At 39.7% G+C, this 17411-nt stretch overlaps 3 protein-coding genes across 3 annotated transcripts in view; all 3 read left to right on the forward strand.

The window, feature by feature from the left end:
• kif6 (kinesin family member 6) overlaps positions 1 to 3864 on the forward strand; it is a 66716-nt gene extending 62852 nt beyond the window's left edge. The window contains exons 20-23 of the mRNA XM_067613860.1: positions 708 to 791; positions 880 to 978; positions 1930 to 2045; positions 3228 to 3864. Of these exons, the coding sequence (XP_067469961.1) occupies positions 708 to 791; positions 880 to 978; positions 1930 to 2045; positions 3228 to 3244 (316 nt within the window). The 3' untranslated portion in view covers positions 3245 to 3864. The remainder of the gene's footprint in view (positions 1 to 707; positions 792 to 879; positions 979 to 1929; positions 2046 to 3227) is intronic.
• kcnk17 (potassium channel, subfamily K, member 17) lies at positions 3234 to 14490 on the forward strand. Its single transcript, XM_067613861.1, has 6 exons — positions 3234 to 3320; positions 9182 to 9577; positions 11183 to 11297; positions 12380 to 12546; positions 12672 to 12840; positions 13044 to 14490. The coding sequence occupies exons 2-6, from the start codon at positions 9362 to 9364 to the stop codon at positions 13292 to 13294; spliced, it is 918 nt and encodes a 305-aa protein (XP_067469962.1). The 5' UTR covers positions 3234 to 3320; positions 9182 to 9361; the 3' UTR covers positions 13295 to 14490.
• Positions 3992 to 9175, forward strand: LOC137199522 (potassium channel subfamily K member 16-like). Its single transcript, XM_067613862.1, has 5 exons — positions 3992 to 6571; positions 7105 to 7219; positions 7307 to 7473; positions 7566 to 7734; positions 7926 to 9175. Exons 1-5 carry the CDS (start codon positions 6359 to 6361, stop codon positions 8132 to 8134), a joined length of 873 nt encoding a protein of 290 aa, XP_067469963.1. The 5' UTR covers positions 3992 to 6358; the 3' UTR covers positions 8135 to 9175.
• Positions 14491 to 17411: the final 2921 nt, after the last annotated feature.

Genomic DNA, 17411 nt, shown 5'->3' on the forward strand with positions numbered 1-17411 from the left:
TGTGTCATAAATATAACTATGCCCAGACTGCATGAGCCTACAGACACCACAAACTCATGCAAGCCAGGACCAGAGCGCTGTGTATACAAGAATAGAGAAGCAACTTAATCATCTTTAACAATCCAATCCTCAGACCACCAAACAAACAACAAAATTCATTTATTTTATAATTTATAATTCACTTACAAAAACATATACTGTACTATAGCAGTGGAGAAATCAGAGTAAATAATAATTAAATAGTCCATCTTGTCTTCTTTTCCAGGCACAGCAATTCCAATTTTTGATCATCTGTACACCAGAATATTTCAGGGTTTTGTCAAGACATTTCATGGAAAATTAACTCTCTTAAATCATCATAATTTGTACAGTACAAAAGAAAATCACAGAGCTCAATATTTGTCCAGGCTGTGTTTAGATGTTGGCCAACTTCACCACTCAGACTAAAGAACAAATGCATCTAATGTTTGAGTGCAAACTACTTTGCGTTGTTGCTCCCTCGTGTGGTTGAAAGAGACACCTGCAGGTGATCTTACTGAAAAACAATGAGTTTGATGACACTGAGTACAAACACCTGTGAGATGTGACATACTCTACTTCTTTTGTGGATTAATCCATATCAGTGTAATTCCATATAGATATCATGCTCTGTTGCACCTACAGAACAAGGTACACAAGGTAAAAGCTTTTTCTAACTCATCATACAGTGCACCTAGTCTGAGCAGTACTGTGAGAAACTACCCAGCAGGCCCAGACCCAGACTGTTCCACTTCCTCTGCTCAAGACCTCAGGTCAGTCAAGCTTCACTGAACTCTCACTGGCTTATTTACACAGTTTGTCCTCTTACAATTGTCATTATTAAATTTCTTTGAATTTCAGAAGCTTCATCCCCAAAAGCCCTTTAACAGCTGTACCGGCCTGGCATGATAAGCCCACAGACGGGAGGGTGACCGACATCACTCCCTCATCAGAGTGGAGGTACATGAATGGCCGACCTGGTTTGTTCCAAAGGACGCCCAAATTCTTTTTTTTTTTAAAAGTTTGTGAACTTGAGGAAATTAATTTAAGGTGATTTAAAGTTTTCAAAAAACTAATGTATGGAATTGATGGAGGGCTTTGAAATAACAGCACCCACATTCATCCCAGCACTCTAGACCTCTCTCCATTCATATATAGAGCACATTCAGCATGTTGAGGAAAAGCCTGTGATTGAGATCATAATACATAATTTTACTGGGATCTCTCGAAATAAAATCTTAAAACTGTGTCATTTTTTGATTCACCAAGATCTTGAAAAAAATCATAAAAATGTCTTGAATTCTGTGTCTAAGTTAGTTTAGGATCCGTGTGTGTTTACCACTGTGTACATTTTTCAAGTGTGTGCCTAAATGCAAACAATCCAGTGGCGTATCCCATATGTTTGCAGTAGCCCTTTAGTCTATACATACAGCCTAGACCTGTAGTTTTTATAGCTGCAGGGTGTTTTCTCTCCACTTAGGAACATGGCCATAAATTTTTATCCCTTTGTGAAGTAATGTCTCCAAACTCTATTAACAAATCAAAGACCTGCTGCTGAAACAACCTTTTTACAGCCACACTAAAACACTCGGTGCATAACATATATGCTTTTGTTCGTCTCCAGCAGCCACTTGTAGCAACAGAGATGCTATTGTTTTATACAGCGGGCTGCATGATGTATAAGGTTTGTAGCTTATTTCCTTTAAGCTTTTGGAAGCAGAACAGTTAAAACAGCAGTGGCGTTCAATCAGTTTCAACAGTGAGGCAGAAAGCAATAAAGGGCTTTTAAGCGTACACCTCACCTCTCCAAACATACACACTCAAAGCAGAGGATTACTGGATTTATGCTGCATAAAATGAAAGCAATCAAAAAGTCCTTATTGTGTCACAGTGAGCGTTTATACATTTCAGGAAACTTTCCACCACCACGCTCTCATCCTCTTCTCTTCCGCTGACTGGAGACCAGCAGACCGACGCAGACATCATGGCCTTTGTCAGGGCCAGGCAAAACCTCCTCAACAGGACAGGTAACACACACACACGCACACACACACACACACACACACACACAAAGCAAGAAATAATGCAGAAACTAATCTTTCACATCGTATACATCTTGCATTCAGCACTGCCCTCAAGTGGTGTGATACTTTACGCCACATAAGGACCATAAACGTTTTGAACTTTCGAGTTATATTGAATCTATCTATATCGAAACTATCTGCAAGATATAACACTTGATAATCTACCAATTACAAACTGAAAATGATTTCAGATTCACTTGTTTTCTTTTCTGGTAGTAGTGCATGATGAGTCAGGAACTACTTGTGGGCAAGATCACATAATTGAGAAAGTGTTTTTCACACAAACATCCTCAGCAGCCTCTACAACTGCCTATCTTTTGCTCTTATGTGGTTACTCTCTCTCTCTCTCTCTCTCTCTCTCTCTCTCTCTCTCTCTCTCTCTCTCTCTCTCTCTCTCTCTCTCTCTTTCTCTCTCTCTCTCTCACACACACACACGTTCTGTCTCTTTTTCTCTCTCCTCTCCTTTGACCCTTGTATAGCTGCTTACTTTGGCAGACAGTAAAGTGCACTCGGCTGTCTTGTGGTTTGCCACTAGATATCCAGAACAGCTGAGGTCATGTGAACAGACAGACCGATGGCCAAATGAGCAGAGACACCAGACAGAAAAACAGACAGGCTGAGGAAGACATTTGCCCTCTGAAATCTTTCTTGCTTGCTTGTTATCCTTTCTTTCTTTCTTTCTTTCTTTCTTTCTTTCTTTCTTTCTTTCTTTCTTTCCTGTCTTTTTTCTTCCCCCTCTCTAGGTAAGGAAGACTCATTTCATGCCTCTTTAACTTGGCACTCCTAAGCTGGATAGCGACTGTGTTTTGACAGGAAAGCCCCTCTCCTTGGTTGTTTGGTAACCCCTGAATGGTGCTATCCCTCCTATCAAAACAGCTTTTAAGTCACTAGTGCATGCTGGGAAGTGTAGGGAACCTTGCAAAAAGAAATAGACAGCACATTTTCAGAGAGGAGGCTGTTATTATAGTTAAAATCATTGTTAATAAAGATTTTTTTGAGTTCCAAAGACCAATAAATATATTTCTTGAAGCCTAAAGGACAGACTTTTGGGCATGTCTTTTCTCTGTTATTTCCCAAGTACTTTCAAGTGGATTTCCAATCTGCCTCGTGTTTTTATGATTTCAGGCCCACCTCAGCAATAAGATGAAGTCCTGTGGAAGCATGCGAAACCTGAAGTTATCATCGTCTGACTGCTTGAGCAACCTCCACATCTGTCAGGTGATAAAATCATCCTGAAAACATGCATTAGAAATCTCTGAGTTCTGACGGACAATGGAGATGTGAGAAGAAATGCAGGGTCTCGCAACTGAAACCCTCTGCCAAACATATGGCACACATCCTGTATGATTCTCACATGCATACACACACTTGTTGACCTCCTGGAGATGCAGCAGCTCAGTATAAATCACAGGCCGTGCCGGCCATTTGATCTGAACAAATGTTGTCTCAAGATATCAGAGGAAGGAGGGGACAATAGGAAACCAGCTGGCTCCAGTATGTGTTTAAAGATGTAATGAATCATGACTTTTTAAATGGTTACAGGAAGTTTCAACTTTCATAATGACAAATGCATTTAATATTTCTGTCTGCTTTCACTTGATTCTAAGTTTAACACATGTAGTGTTAAATATTGTAAATAGAAGTATGTAATATATGTACAGTAATTTACCTGTTTATTTCTCAGATTCTGTTAAAAAAGTAGTATTGCTCTTTAAATCTGCACAGAACATTGAATCAAAAATAAAGCTGCAAATGAAAGATGCCATAATGTTCACCAGATGTGAGATGCCATGATGCGTATTACTGCTGCATTTTACAGTTATTAGCCTAATTTGTTCCTGAGTTCTTTTATCATCAGTAATGCTAACTATCATAGCTCTTCTTTCCCAGTTACTCTCCTGCAAATGGCAATTGTAGTAAAGGGGTTCCTGTGGCATTTGTTTCTATGGAAGTCAACTGGAAAATTATCCAGGAAAATAGACATCCTTAAGTGATTCTTCACAAATTTCAGCCATGAAGGGTAAAGGATGACTAAAACCATTGGTTGCGTCAATTGTTAAAATATTGGAAATATGGTCTAACAGTAGTCAAGTCCTCATTATACCAATACTGATGTACAGGAAGTCAACCCATAGTTATATTCCAAAGGTTGTAATCTGTAAAATCTCCCTGAAACGTGCAGGTATCATTGATTTTATAAGCAAATTATACTGGTTAAATCATTGCACAGCAGTTTTACTAATGAATCATCTGGTCCTTAAAATGTCTATCCATGCCCACTGATATTCAGGGACAAAGGAAGGAGGAGTCTATCCCATCATGCACTGGGCAAAAGGCAGGGAAATACCCAAGACAGACCTCCAGTCTGTACAAAGCTTCTTTAAGATTCAGTATTTGAATTTCAAATTAGGTCACGAACATTTCTTTGCCTGGAGTATCGATTGTTGAGCATTGAACTGAATCATTTAAAGAGGCTTGTAGTCGATTATATTAGTAAGATTTTATTTGGTAGTTCGGTGCAGATAAAAGGCACTGAGTTGGATGTCAGCACTGAACTGCCTGACTCACAGTGTAGTTTTTTTAGTGGCTTACAGTAAGTCTGAAGACTATTTACTTTGATGGTTTTCTGATTTAATGTTAAGCAGCACAGTTACTTCTGAGAGACTAGCAGGCAGGTCTGATTAATACACAGTTTGTACTACTTGTCCTAACACTTAACTACATCAACGCACATTCTAATCCGCCAAACAATACATCAGCCCCATCCCACTGTCCCAAAGCTCCTGACATTCACTTGATCTGTCAATGTCATCTGGTAATCAAAATCTACCCATCCAGGCACCTCAGAGCCGTGGCTGCAAACCTCGCCAAACACAAGACAACCTGTGAACGTTGGAACAACCTGTTTGCATGGCTTTGCCTCAATTTGTTTGACAGATGACAAGCAGCTGCACAATTTACATCCAGGCAGAATTGCCTTGGAGAAGGAGCCTTCTTCGGCCAAGTCATGATATCTGTTATTTCTCTGTCACATCAGTGACTTCCTTTGTGACATGTGTATTTAAGGGGGACATATTATGCACACTTATGGGTCTATATTTATATTCTGGGGCTCTACTGGAATATCTCAGCATGATTCAACTTCAACATCAACTTAGCAGTGTAGGACTGATGATTATAACTGTAGTTTTGGCATCTACTAAAATGTCTATGATTTCTTTTTTTTTTACATGCTTTTAGGCTTTTTTTTTAACTGTCCAGCTTTATAAACACAGAAGCCCTAGAACTCCATTAGCTTCTCTCTTGAGATTTCTTTCAACTCTTTGGTTTATGGCCCACAATCAAGTAGTGCTCTCTACACCTCTCCCAAATGTCATCTCCTTCCTCTCCATCTGACCATAAACATGACCGGCTCCTGAATTTGGGGAAAACGTCTGATGATTGTTCTAGCAGACTTCTTAGGGTTAGAAAAATTGAGCTTTTAGACTAATGAAATTTTAAAGTGTCCATACTTAATGAAATTAAATGTATCTCCTTTGACATATCTCAAGTTGTGGCACCAATCTGTATTATTTTAATGGAAAATTTCTGCAATGTACGTCAATTCAGGAATCCAATAATTTGCGGTTGAACTACATTCTCCTCAGGTTTCCAATTAACTGTCAGTGAATACAATTAGTCCCCACAAAGCAGAATTGTACTGAAAGGCTCTGGCAGAGGCCCTCCACAAATGTGGGCGCTTGAACAACCAACAGCAGTCAGGTAAAATATTAACTTTTGTTCTGCTGACAAGATGCTGCCGCTTCCTTATTAGTGGAAACAGTTGAAAGTATATGTGTGTGTCCAGATGTCGCCCTAATGGAGGAGAGTAGATGATCGTTACCCAAGCAACCCATAGATCAATGCCCAACATCTACAGTACTCTGACCAATCAGAGTGAGAGCATTAAGTGGAGATGTTTTGCCTTTGGAGAGTTATCCAGTTGTCTGAGTGAAGATGATGCAGCTTTACGAGAGATCATTTCTTATCTTATTGACGTGTGAAAACTGACTCTGAGTTACTTCAAATACAGTTTTTGTCTGATCTTTGACCATTTCCTTTTCACAATCTGCAACAATGGTAGCTGTTTTGGGGGAATCACACATAAGATCTGCGTTTTTCCTGAGGAATTTGATCATTAGTCCTTTCTAAGGTGAATAGCCTCTTTCTGAGTTTGAGCGTCAGCGTGTGTGTCCATTGGGCGCTGGGGGAGTTTGATGGCGAGGTTCCAGTTGGTCCGAGTCAAAGTGAGCTGGACAGCACTTTTGGCTCTGGCCCACCTCACATACCTGCTGGTTGGGGCCACCATCTTCCAGATACTGGAGCGAGAGGCTGAGAGCGAAAACCGAAACCATTTCCAACTGGAGAAGTTGAATTTCTTGGCTAATTATACCTGCCTGGACAGACAAGCCTTGGAGAAGTTTGTTCAGGTTTGCCTTCACTTTATTCCTGTCTGTTAACCTGCTGTAGATCAAGTCCTGTTTGATGTGTTAACACAGTGTAGAGTTATTGAAGTGTAACAGCTTATAATGTAATTTGAGTTTTTGGTATATTTTCCCTACAGTAATTTGTTGACTCTTGCTTATGCTCAAAATGATACAGTAACAGATGCAGAAGTGATTAGCCTGTGTTTGTCAGTGCGGTCATCAGTGACCTGGTTGACAAAAGGCCCCAGTTGTATACAAGCCTGCAAGTACACAAATCTGTTTTTAATAGCTGAGTAAATATGATGATGAAAATGGCTTAGCAAATACAGTGAGACAGAGAAATTGAAAGATCAATTTTATGAATAGGCAAAGTACATACTATTAAAGGGCATTTAAGTTAGCTGACCTAATAAATCAATAAGTGTGTCAAGATCCAAAATATCTCAAATATGACCCATCTGCACTCTCTTTTAAATGTCCAAATGTTAAAGCTGCTGAGTTTGACCTTATTTTAGTATTTATTTATTTATTTGCAGGTGATTTTAGATGCCTGGGAAAAGGGAGTCAATCCCTCTGGCAACTCAACCAACCCCAGTAACTGGGATTTCAGCAGCTCCTTCTTTTTTGCAGGCACAGTAGTCACAACTATAGGTGAGCCTTGTAATACATTCATTGTTTTAACTGTCTGCTTTGGGCTGCCTGCATCTCTAAATGATAAATCCTCCTCTGATCTGGCAGGCTATGGCAATCTGTCCCCCAGCACTGTGTCTGGTCAGGTGTTCTGTGTGTTCTATGCACTGTGTGGGATCCCACTGAACCTGGCCTTCCTCAAACAGCTGGGCAAGTGTCTCACCATTCACCTGGGTCGACTAGAGAGGGGGATGGTCTCAGTTGTTCCACACAAGGTACAGGACGAAAGATAAGACAGATTTATGATCATTATAAGTTAAGGTATGGATTTCATCTAAATGTAGATTTTGCTGCGTTCCTTTCCCAGCAAGCAGTTGAGGTGTTGGCAGTGAGCTCGTTCTTCGTCACAGGCAGCCTGCTGTTTCTGGTCATCCCTCCTCTGATGTTCAGTTATGTGGAAGGCTGGACGTTTGGCGAAGGCTTCTACTTCACCTTCATTACCCTCAGCACCATTGGTTTTGGAGATTATGTGGTGGGTGAGTAGAGAGAACAAACAAGCGCTAATATGGTGGAAGGGCCCAGGATGTCTCCTCTGCCAGAATAAAACCATTTATATTTTGTATTTTTACATGTAAAGCAAAAAGTGAAAAAAATAAAACTGTATTCTATTTTGACCAAACATTTCTGGTATTATTGACTTAACATGTTGTAATCTCAATCCTTGTAGGGACTGACCCAGGCAAGGAGTACATCTCTTTGTACCGCAGCCTCGCAGGTGTATGGATCATTTTTGCCTTGGCTTGGCTTGCTCTTATCCTCAACATGGGAGCCAGAATAATGGAGCACGCAATTGGCTTGACTCATCCAGGCTTTAAGAAACAAGAGGAGGAAGAGGACGTGTCATCCAGTAAACTGGAGGACACTTCAAAGATCTGACGGTTTACTACAGACGGGATTATCTGCATGTAATATAGATTAGTTAGAGAGCATTTTCGTGCAATTGTTTTAGGGTACTTATTGTGATTGACAGTATAGCAGGAAAACAAATGTACCAGCTATTTATCTGTTACTGTAGCAAAAACTGTTTTCGTATGATATTTTGCTGTGCTGTGATGCTTAGGCTGGAAAAACATTACAGGTTCTTAAAAATTCTACCTCAATTAATAAGCCAAAGAGTCGATCAGGGGTTAAAGTCCCAAAAAAGAAAACGTGTTTAATCAGGTAATGCATCAGGTAGGAACCTCGTAAAGTTTTTCCATCCTGAGATAAAATGTAGAATTCTGAAATGAACTGCTGAACTACAAATTTGTGTTTTTTGTACTCTTGTTTATTGTAGCATGTTACCTGACTGCATTATTAGAACATTTTAACACAGGAGAAGTTTAAGATCAGAGTTATTATTTCTGCTGTCTAATGTGCGTGCGAGCATGTGTATATATGCATATGCATGCTCATGTGAGTCCACATCTGCGTTTGTGTACTGATGGTAAACTCCAGTGAATCGAGCACGGAGGGCTATCTTAAACAAACACATTAATCAAGATGGTGATGCGAGGTGAGCTGAGAGTGCATTACACACAGGACTGATCCCAGAGAGTCAGCTGGAAAAAAGGTGGATGGCTTCTGTCTGTCATGCTTTCTTTAGTATGTTACTGTTAACTGTCACTGTCCCTCTTATCCCAGTAAGACAACTGTCCTGAAGGATGAAATGCAAACATAATACAACTGAAATATAGTCTGATGTATAATGTGTATGCTCTTTGGTTTGTGGACAAGTAGAGTGTAGTAGTGCCTTTGGGAACTACACAAAAACTGCTGTTGCTGGTCTTGAATTGACCCCCTGACAGAACTACTTTCTTGTATCCTTCTCAACCTCTATCAACCTTGAGGGCAGAAACCTACAAATTTTTCCTCTACCCATAGTCATCACCTGTAGCCCAACCTCTGCTGGCGTCTTTCCCTCTGCTCATTTTGCTTCACCAGATTTGCATGACAGACCATTTGAGTGATTGAAACAGTAGCACGGGTGGAAGTTCATTTGCCTGCAAAGCATGGAAACATGAGAAGCCGAGCAGGTAAACCCTCACTCATCACTGTCCCCAGTTGCTGAGGTTGAGACGCTGAGCTTGCCTGGATCTACAAAAGTTCTACCAAGGAACCAAGATGGTAATCAAAGAAATGTTAAATTTGGCCAGGGTGCCCTCCATCCTCATACTCGGGCTGGTTTACGTGACCTACGTGCTGATTGGCGGCGTGGTTTTCTGGAAGTTGGAAGGAGATCTCGGGCGAAAGGACATCGGTCATTTACTGTTGAACAAAGAAAGGCTGCTCACGACGTACACCTGTCTGAACCAAGAGGGCCTGATGGCAGTGGCTCAGGTGAGGCACTCAGACATGAAACATCAAAAGAAGCAGGTTAATCAATAGAAAAGAAGTCCATATTTCCTCCTCACTTTTTGTCCCAGAGTAAGGAGAAAACCTGTCAAAATGTTTTAATAAGGCAACACAGGCAAACACAGTTATAGATGTCAGAACATTACACTTCCAGACATTCTTTTGCAAGGGACCTTCTAACATGCAAATCTAAAGGGCAACATTTCACACTAGAGCTGCTACTACCTGCTGCTGTATAGTTATATAAGTCAACCTGTGGGTTTTACTGAGAGACCGCTTTATTTATATTGTTTTGTCATTTTCTCATTCTGTTAATGGACAAATCTCACCATCATTAAAATACTTACAGCATACTTCAACAGACTGAAACCATTCTATGTCTAATGATAAATATCTACTGATTTATTTCCAACTGGCATACATTTATTAAATTTTGCACTGTTTCAATGTTTAGTCATACATAGTGGCCAATGCAGCCACTTTTCAAATAAATTTAAGACTCATACTTAGCAGTTTCATACACTGTGTTATTTAATCTTCACTCAAATAAATCACTCATGTCATCAACAACTGCAGTAGGACAAACGTTCAACAGGTGGCACCATTCAGCAATTTAGGTTTGTCAGAAAAGACCAGTAAGCTACTCTGCCACTGACAAAAGCTCCAAGACAGAGCCGTTTCTAATCTCATACAGCTGAAATGAAAAACAAAAGAAACAATGAGACCTATTTTGAATCTGGAGTGATGTTTATGTGGCAGAGAGGCAACTTCTTTCATGCAAATATCAGCTTCAGCAGCCTTTCAACACTGCACATTCTGCTTTGCCTGTGTGTCTTGCCCTGACTTGATTTACACAGCAGCAAAGTTGTACAATCCTCTCCCTGGAAAGTACGGAGAATTTATCACGTCTTTTGATTCATACGGAGAAAAGCATGTTATGTTGCACTGAGTTGGAGAGAAATCTCTTAGGTCTTCCAATAATTGTATTAAAACATGAAATTAAAGGCGGTGCAGGTGCCTTCACGGAGCACATTGAGGTGGAATGAAGATATAAAAGCTGGGAGAGTCAGAAATAGAGTCTCAGAACAAAGATTGCAATTCATGTCCTGTCTGTTAGCTTTTTACAATTAGCCAACACTTACCACACCTGTTGGGGATTAATAAGTATTGCATCGCTGATGAATGTAAAGGTTTAGATAACAAGGCCAGAGGTCTCAGACTGTTATTTCTTTGGCGTAATTTCACACATGGATGATGAGCTCAAGACTTTTATGTAACAGACTATGTCAACATATTGGCTCAGTGCTGAGAAGGGTTTTCTCTGGGTCATGCAGACAACTGTACTGTATTGACCTGGAATGGCCTCAGAGTACCCAAATACCCCTAAAAGATTTGGATCAATATGTGCAGGGGTCAAATAACTGAGTCATGATGTTAGACCTAAGTCCGAGTCATGACAAATGATGATGGTGATGACAAATTTAATTTCCAGAAAATCTCCTTACAGAAATAGTTTGAGTCTGAAATTGACTTTAAACACAAGGAGTTTAAGCTTTTTAGCTCAGTTTGTGATTTTGATTGGTTTTTCAGGTTGTTCAAGATGCTTCAAAGGTGGGCCTGAGTTTGAAAGGCAACAACACAACGGACGGCTTCTGGAAATTCACCAGCTCAGCTGTGTTTGCTGCCACTGTGGTCACAACTATAGGTTAGACATTACAAGATGAATTCTAAGAAATCTGGTGTAGAACCTAAAGAGCAGAAATTTGTAGGTGGGATTTTTTAGAAATTGATTACACAGCATTAAAAAAAAAAAAAAGATGCTAGTTACTCAACCTTGATGAGGAGGGTCAACTATGTTGATTAGGATTATAAATCAGACCTCCCACCTTTACCCTGTTCTTGAATATCTATTATCTAATCAAAACAATTTAATTGGTAAAGCTCGTAGAGGTTTATACACGTAATGAGTGTCTTTTCTACCCCTGTCATGATGACTAACAGGCAGTTATGTATTTCCATGTGTAGTAATATATTTCATAGCTTATGTAATTTTGTTACATTTAATCTTTGTAGAAACATAACAGTGAAGTAAGGTGGGTGGGTTTGCAGCTCTTTAAAAAATGTCGTGACTCACTTGACATATTCAGCTGTAAAAATGAAGCTGAAATGAAGAATAAATTAGATACACCACTTACTGAACAGTTAAAGGTCCCTTGAGGCACATTTAAAGACTATGAAACAAACTCAAGTGATAATAGTTTTTGCCTGATAATGGTTTTTTAGTTCAGTTACCTTGTTAAAAACATGTTGAAGTGACATCTATTCCTTCTCCCTCATTAAAAAATCTAGAACCTATGAATATGTAACTATTTTTCATTTTAAAATTTGAACTGCTGGATATGAAATGTCCCCTACTTCACTGAAATGCGTGTGCATTGGAGGCTTCACATTTCCAAGTGTACAACTCTGTAAGTTACATACTGGAACACGACTGGCTCCAAACTAGTGGTGATGTCATAAATCATGCTCGTAGTGACACGCCTTAAACTCAGATTTAAGGTGAGTACAAAGAAACTTTCCTCCTTCAGTAGATGAATGTGAAATCAGCCTTCAAGTGTTAAACTCTGCACAACTGTCATTCTGCACAGTGGAACTCAAACATCCAACTGGGGGAAAAAAACACATTTTTGACTGGAGACCAAAATTACTAATACCTTACTGAAGAACTTTTCCTCTCCTCCGCAGCCTTGTTCTCCTTCCACATACTAACAACTTACAGTTTTGCAGGTTATGGGAACATGAGTCCCAGCTCTACAGCTGGACAGATCTTCTGTGTGTTCTTCGCACTATTTGGCATCCCACTCAACATGGTAGTGCTCAACAGGGTGGGCAAATACATGCTTGCTATAGAGAGGAACATCTCTGACTTCCTACAGGGGAAGACTGGACGAAGGGTGAGGAGATCTTTAATCACCTGGTCTAATATCTAAGTATGGTTCATTTTCATATCACTCTAGTTCTTGTTGACCAAGTCTAGAATAGATTTTTCATCTCTGTTCTCTCCCACATCTCACTGCAGCGGTGTACCCGATTCTTCGTCCATCTGGTGTCTTACCTGACTGGAGTAGTTCTCTTCTTCATTGCGCCCATGATTGTATTCCAAATGCATGAGGGCTGGACCTACTCTCAGACCATCTACTACTGCTTCATCACCCTCAGCACCATTGGCTTTGGAGACTTTGTGGCAGGTACAGCACAGTAATAATCACCCTGAAGTTCTCCTAAAAAGACAAAACACACTGTAGTGCTGATTGTGTTCCTGAGTGGTAAGACCATATACAAGCATTTTCTTATAAGCTGCTTCACTGCAATTTGTGTTTTATTACTTCATTTGATAATTTTTTTTGTCAGTGCACTATAATTTAGCATTTACTAAGGCTTTCCTTTACAGACAGCAATCCAGACAGAGTATACCCAGAGTGGTACAGCGTCCTCATGGCCTCCTGGATCTTCTTCGGGCTGGCCTGGCTGGCCCTCATTATCAACCACTCCATCGACATCCTGGAGCGGCTCAACACCCACTTCAAACTGCGGTGGAGTAGACAAAAGGAGGAGGAAAAGCCTGGCAGTGCAGAGTCTGACAACCCTGAAACACAGGTGGAGGAGGAGGATGAGATAAAGAAGCCCCCAATAACTCAGTAAACTACAAAATAAGCCAAAGATTGACCTAGTTATAGATGTTATCTGTCTGTAGAGCAGGACCTGTAAAACAGGCGTAAATGATGGAATATGGCAAAGCCATGGCGAGATGTGTGCACGTGTGTGTGTAATAAGACTGTAAATGTTGAGAGGCTGTGATGATTTAATGTTTCCAAGCAATGGTTTGTGATTTTAATCCCTCTCTCCTTGCATGTCACTAAAAATATTGACTCGTTTTTGTTGAGTCATGTTTGTTTGACAGTGTGCAATATCCACATGCTGTTTAGTAGATTTCCCAAACTGTAAACAAGTGACTTCATTCCAGTACTTGTTATTCTACCTGGTAAAAGAAGGCCTTTGGGATTAAAATCTAGAGAGGGATGCTGGGTCAACACTTACTTTGCCCCATGTATCATGTATCTGTCCATGGGTTAGTGAGCGGTCAATGGAAAATTTCTGTCTGTCAGTCTGTCAGTCGCTCTTTGACCTCTGAGTGTTGTTACCTGACCACAAATCAAGTCATTCACCAACTCAGTGGCATTTTGCAACTGACCGTCTGAGCAGCAAAATGACACATACATCAGGTGTTTTTGAATTACTGTTGATATCTGTACTCAAAACCACAGTAAATAAAAAATACATGTAAATAATGTGAATTATTTTGCATTATATACATACTTAAATGACACTTTGCATTGCCACCATACAGAGCATTGTTAAGGCTTTGATTGATTATCAACAATCAATCAACTTTCTTTCTAGTCAATATTTCATTTTGCTTTGAAGTTTATGTAATTAAGAAGTGCTCAATTTCTGTGTGGATCTTGAATATCTCCTGTACATCCATGTAAATGTAATTAGTTTACGTTTTTCACTTCACATTTATGTCCTACATTATGAAGAGTTTCTAGTAGCACTTGTACCACTTATCAATGCTGAAATTAGCCCTGCATCCACTAGATGGTGTAACTGCACTACAAAAATGAACCAAACCAAACTCAAAGCAGCAAATACAAGCTGTATACTCAATATTGTTGTGATTATATAAAATTATTATATACATTGAACACAGTCCTTGCAGTCAATGTAATTCCTACTCTTCGGAGAACAATATTATGTCCAATTCAAATTGCAATATGTGAAAATACAAACAAACTCAAAGCCAATCTTTTGCTTTAATGCAATGTCTGTCCGATGTCATTTCTTGTACTTTTTGCATGTTTAAATAAATGTGTACAGTAATAATTTTGTAGTTTTGTTATCTCTGTGTACTTCTCTTGTCAATGGCCCACACAAGGATAGCACAATACAGGACACAGTTGGACTCAGAGGTGCAAATGCCTCTCATGGCTCATATATCCCAGAGCAAGTCAGGAAACACTGAGGAGGAGTGAACGATAAAGACAGACGGCGAGCAGCAGGGACGAGAGAATGGAAAATGAGAGATGGATAGCAAGACAATTGGTGGGCGATTTCTGAAGGAATGTGCAAAATTCCAAACAGCAGAAAAAGGACAGCAAAGGGGGATTTCTGCTTTTTTCTTTGTATGGATAGCGGGAAGTACGAAGGGGAAATAGAGTGAGTGTGACAGGACTGTGACCGTTGTACAACAAAACGCCACATACCTGTTTGGCCACGGTTCAATGAGGACTCAGTATGTGTGAGGAGACCTGGTGCCTCTCACGTATCCTGCATATTGTCCAGAGTGAGACAAGACTCTGAAACTGAGGTGTCAAACTTGTGTTTGTTGGATATTGGCCCCATCATTATCATCTATCTTCATTCGGGTTACACAAGGGAAATCGTCTCAAAGCAAAAGTACAGAAGTAGTTGAAATCAAACTGTGAGTCATTATTTTGTTAGGACCAATACTGGTACCCAATGGAAGGGTGAGAGAACTCATAAGAAACTTAGCTGCAGTGTTCTAAAGTTACTCAATCTTATGTTCATGGAAATGGAAACTTTCACTGACTATGCAGGAACTATGTGTTGCTCAGTAGGTTGTAGTGGCACATGAGCACGTAAACCTCTGACACCAGCCACACAATAGTTCATCCCATCTCACACTAGCATTCAGCATTGACATTTTCATTACATAACCATGATCATGATCACTTTCATGCCTTGACCACATGGTTGTATTTGCTCAACCTTGGAAGATAATAGTCTAAAGCTCTTTTTAATCTTAATGATAGCACTCCATCATCCAAGAACTATTAACACATCAATGGGCCACACCACTGCACTGGACGACATGTTCCTTCATTACCATGAACACACACAAAATACTCACTAGAGCACCAAATGTGGATAATCCACAGCTGAAAATAGTCCCCAACAAAGACAGTATTTCCTCCTGTTAGTGTATTGTTTGCTAAAATCTACAGTGACCAGCCTTTCTAGGAAATGACAGAGGCTTTTTTTAATGTAACAATACATACATCTTCAGTAGCAATGTACAGGTTTGGGCTGAGTGCCACAAGCAGGGCAAGGAAGTCAGAAAGACTAACTAATGCAATGTAGGTCTTTTCATTAAATGCAAAATAATGCCATTACATCATTATACAATGGAGTACTTTGCTGTCTTTTCATCAGTTTCTTTCAACAATGCTTTGGAAAGAAGAAAATTCTACATCTTCTGTGTATATTCACTTCCATTGCTAGGATTTGTCCTCTAGAGCCAGAACCACAACCAAGGCTTCTCTGAATGAGAGGGAAAACCAACAACCAAACTAGTCAGTGTTAGAAAATGGCAAAGCATCAGTTTACAGTATATGCAGGTTTATCAAAATGTGTCTTTCAACTTGCATAACAAACCAAATGTAACACACAGTGCAAACTCTAGAATATTTGAAATGTGTAGGTGTGTTTGCTTGTTGGATTCTCATGTAACTGTCTGCGTGTGGAGCGGCATATTATACAGTTAGTTCTTACACAGATATGCAGCTGCTAACTTTACAGCTGTCATTGCTTGTGTTATATTATTCCATTTCATGCAGACTGACAGTTGTTTGACATTTAATTTTAAAAAAAGCATACCCAGTATATGTAAGAACCCTTTGCAAGTTCAACATGTGTGCCGTACTGACATATACACACATTCACCCAAAAACATGTTCCACAGACACACACTAAACAAAACAAATCCTCATATGAACATACATACAGTACACAACAAAGGGTCTGTACATCACATCTGCATACACACTGTAGGAACAGCAGGCAAGTCACATGAAATGCATCTCAACTGACCTATTGGTCATGTGGATGTGCTTTAAAAGTAACCTATTTACTGGACTGTCGGACCTTGCATGCCAATTCAGAGATCAGTTTTGAGGGATGTTGTTTTTAAAGAACACAGAGCGACATCAACAAAAGAGCACTTTAGATGGCAGACCATATTTCTTCTGCTAAGGCTTTTAACACATCTTCTGTTTAAACAGGAGACATGCCAGACAGCTAAAGCTTTGTGCAGACACATATGATTGAGTTTTTAATGTTATACAAATATTATACCATATGCTTTAGTGTTAGTGACTTAAGCCTGTGTCTTTATCTGTAAGTCACTTCATTTGCTCTCCATTGCTCCCCATAGAGTGCAAATGAGGTACCATAATCATAACGGGTGACATCATGGCCCTGTGTTATTATAAACTAAAACCATGTTGGATTAGTATTAAATCTTTATTGGGTTTTTTTTGTTGTTGTTCATGGTACAGAAAGCAATTATTTGCCACTAATGATAGAATTTCTTTCTCTAAGCCAACTTTAAACTGCTGCTTAGATTCTCATGCTTCATGCAACCTGTACAATGTACGGAACTTAAGTGGTACACAGGAAGTGACATGTGTACTCTGCAGGAAATCTAAACCTACAGTCGCTCTGGCGCTTCTGGCAGTTTTGAATCAAAAAACGACATTACAGCCCTGAAGTCTCGGATCAGCAAGTTTATGGAATTGGTGCACTTCAACAGTTTACTAAGATTCAATTAAGTGCTTTTAACGTCAAGGCATTTCAAACATTTGATAAAGATGATTAATAGTAGAGACAATATACAACTCATATAACTTACATAGCCCAAACACCCAAAGGTCTTTGCCTTTCTCTTCACATCAAAAAT

This window comes from Thunnus thynnus, chromosome 16 (assembly GCF_963924715.1).
Source record: "Thunnus thynnus chromosome 16, fThuThy2.1, whole genome shotgun sequence".
NCBI lineage: Eukaryota > Metazoa > Chordata > Actinopteri > Scombriformes > Scombridae > Thunnus > Thunnus thynnus.

Excerpts from the sequence above, each read along its gene's own strand:
- LOC137199522 (XM_067613862.1), top strand. The coding sequence starts at position 6,359 with ATGGCGAGGTTCCAGTTGGTCCGAGTCAAAGTGAGCTGGACAGCACTT. Across the intron at positions 7,474-7,565 it reads TCTCAGTTGTTCCACACAAG|CAAGCAGTTGAGGTGTTGGC; the intron begins GTACAGGACGAA and ends TTCCTTTCCCAG. Across the intron at positions 7,735-7,925 it reads TTTTGGAGATTATGTGGTGG|GGACTGACCCAGGCAAGGAG; the intron begins GTGAGTAGAGAG and ends CAATCCTTGTAG.
- kcnk17 (XM_067613861.1), top strand. The coding sequence starts at position 9,362 with ATGGTAATCAAAGAAATGTTAAATTTGGCCAGGGTGCCCTCCATCCTC. Across the intron at positions 9,578-11,182 it reads GCCTGATGGCAGTGGCTCAG|GTTGTTCAAGATGCTTCAAA; the intron begins GTGAGGCACTCA and ends TTGGTTTTTCAG. Across the intron at positions 12,547-12,671 it reads AGGGGAAGACTGGACGAAGG|CGGTGTACCCGATTCTTCGT; the intron begins GTGAGGAGATCT and ends ATCTCACTGCAG.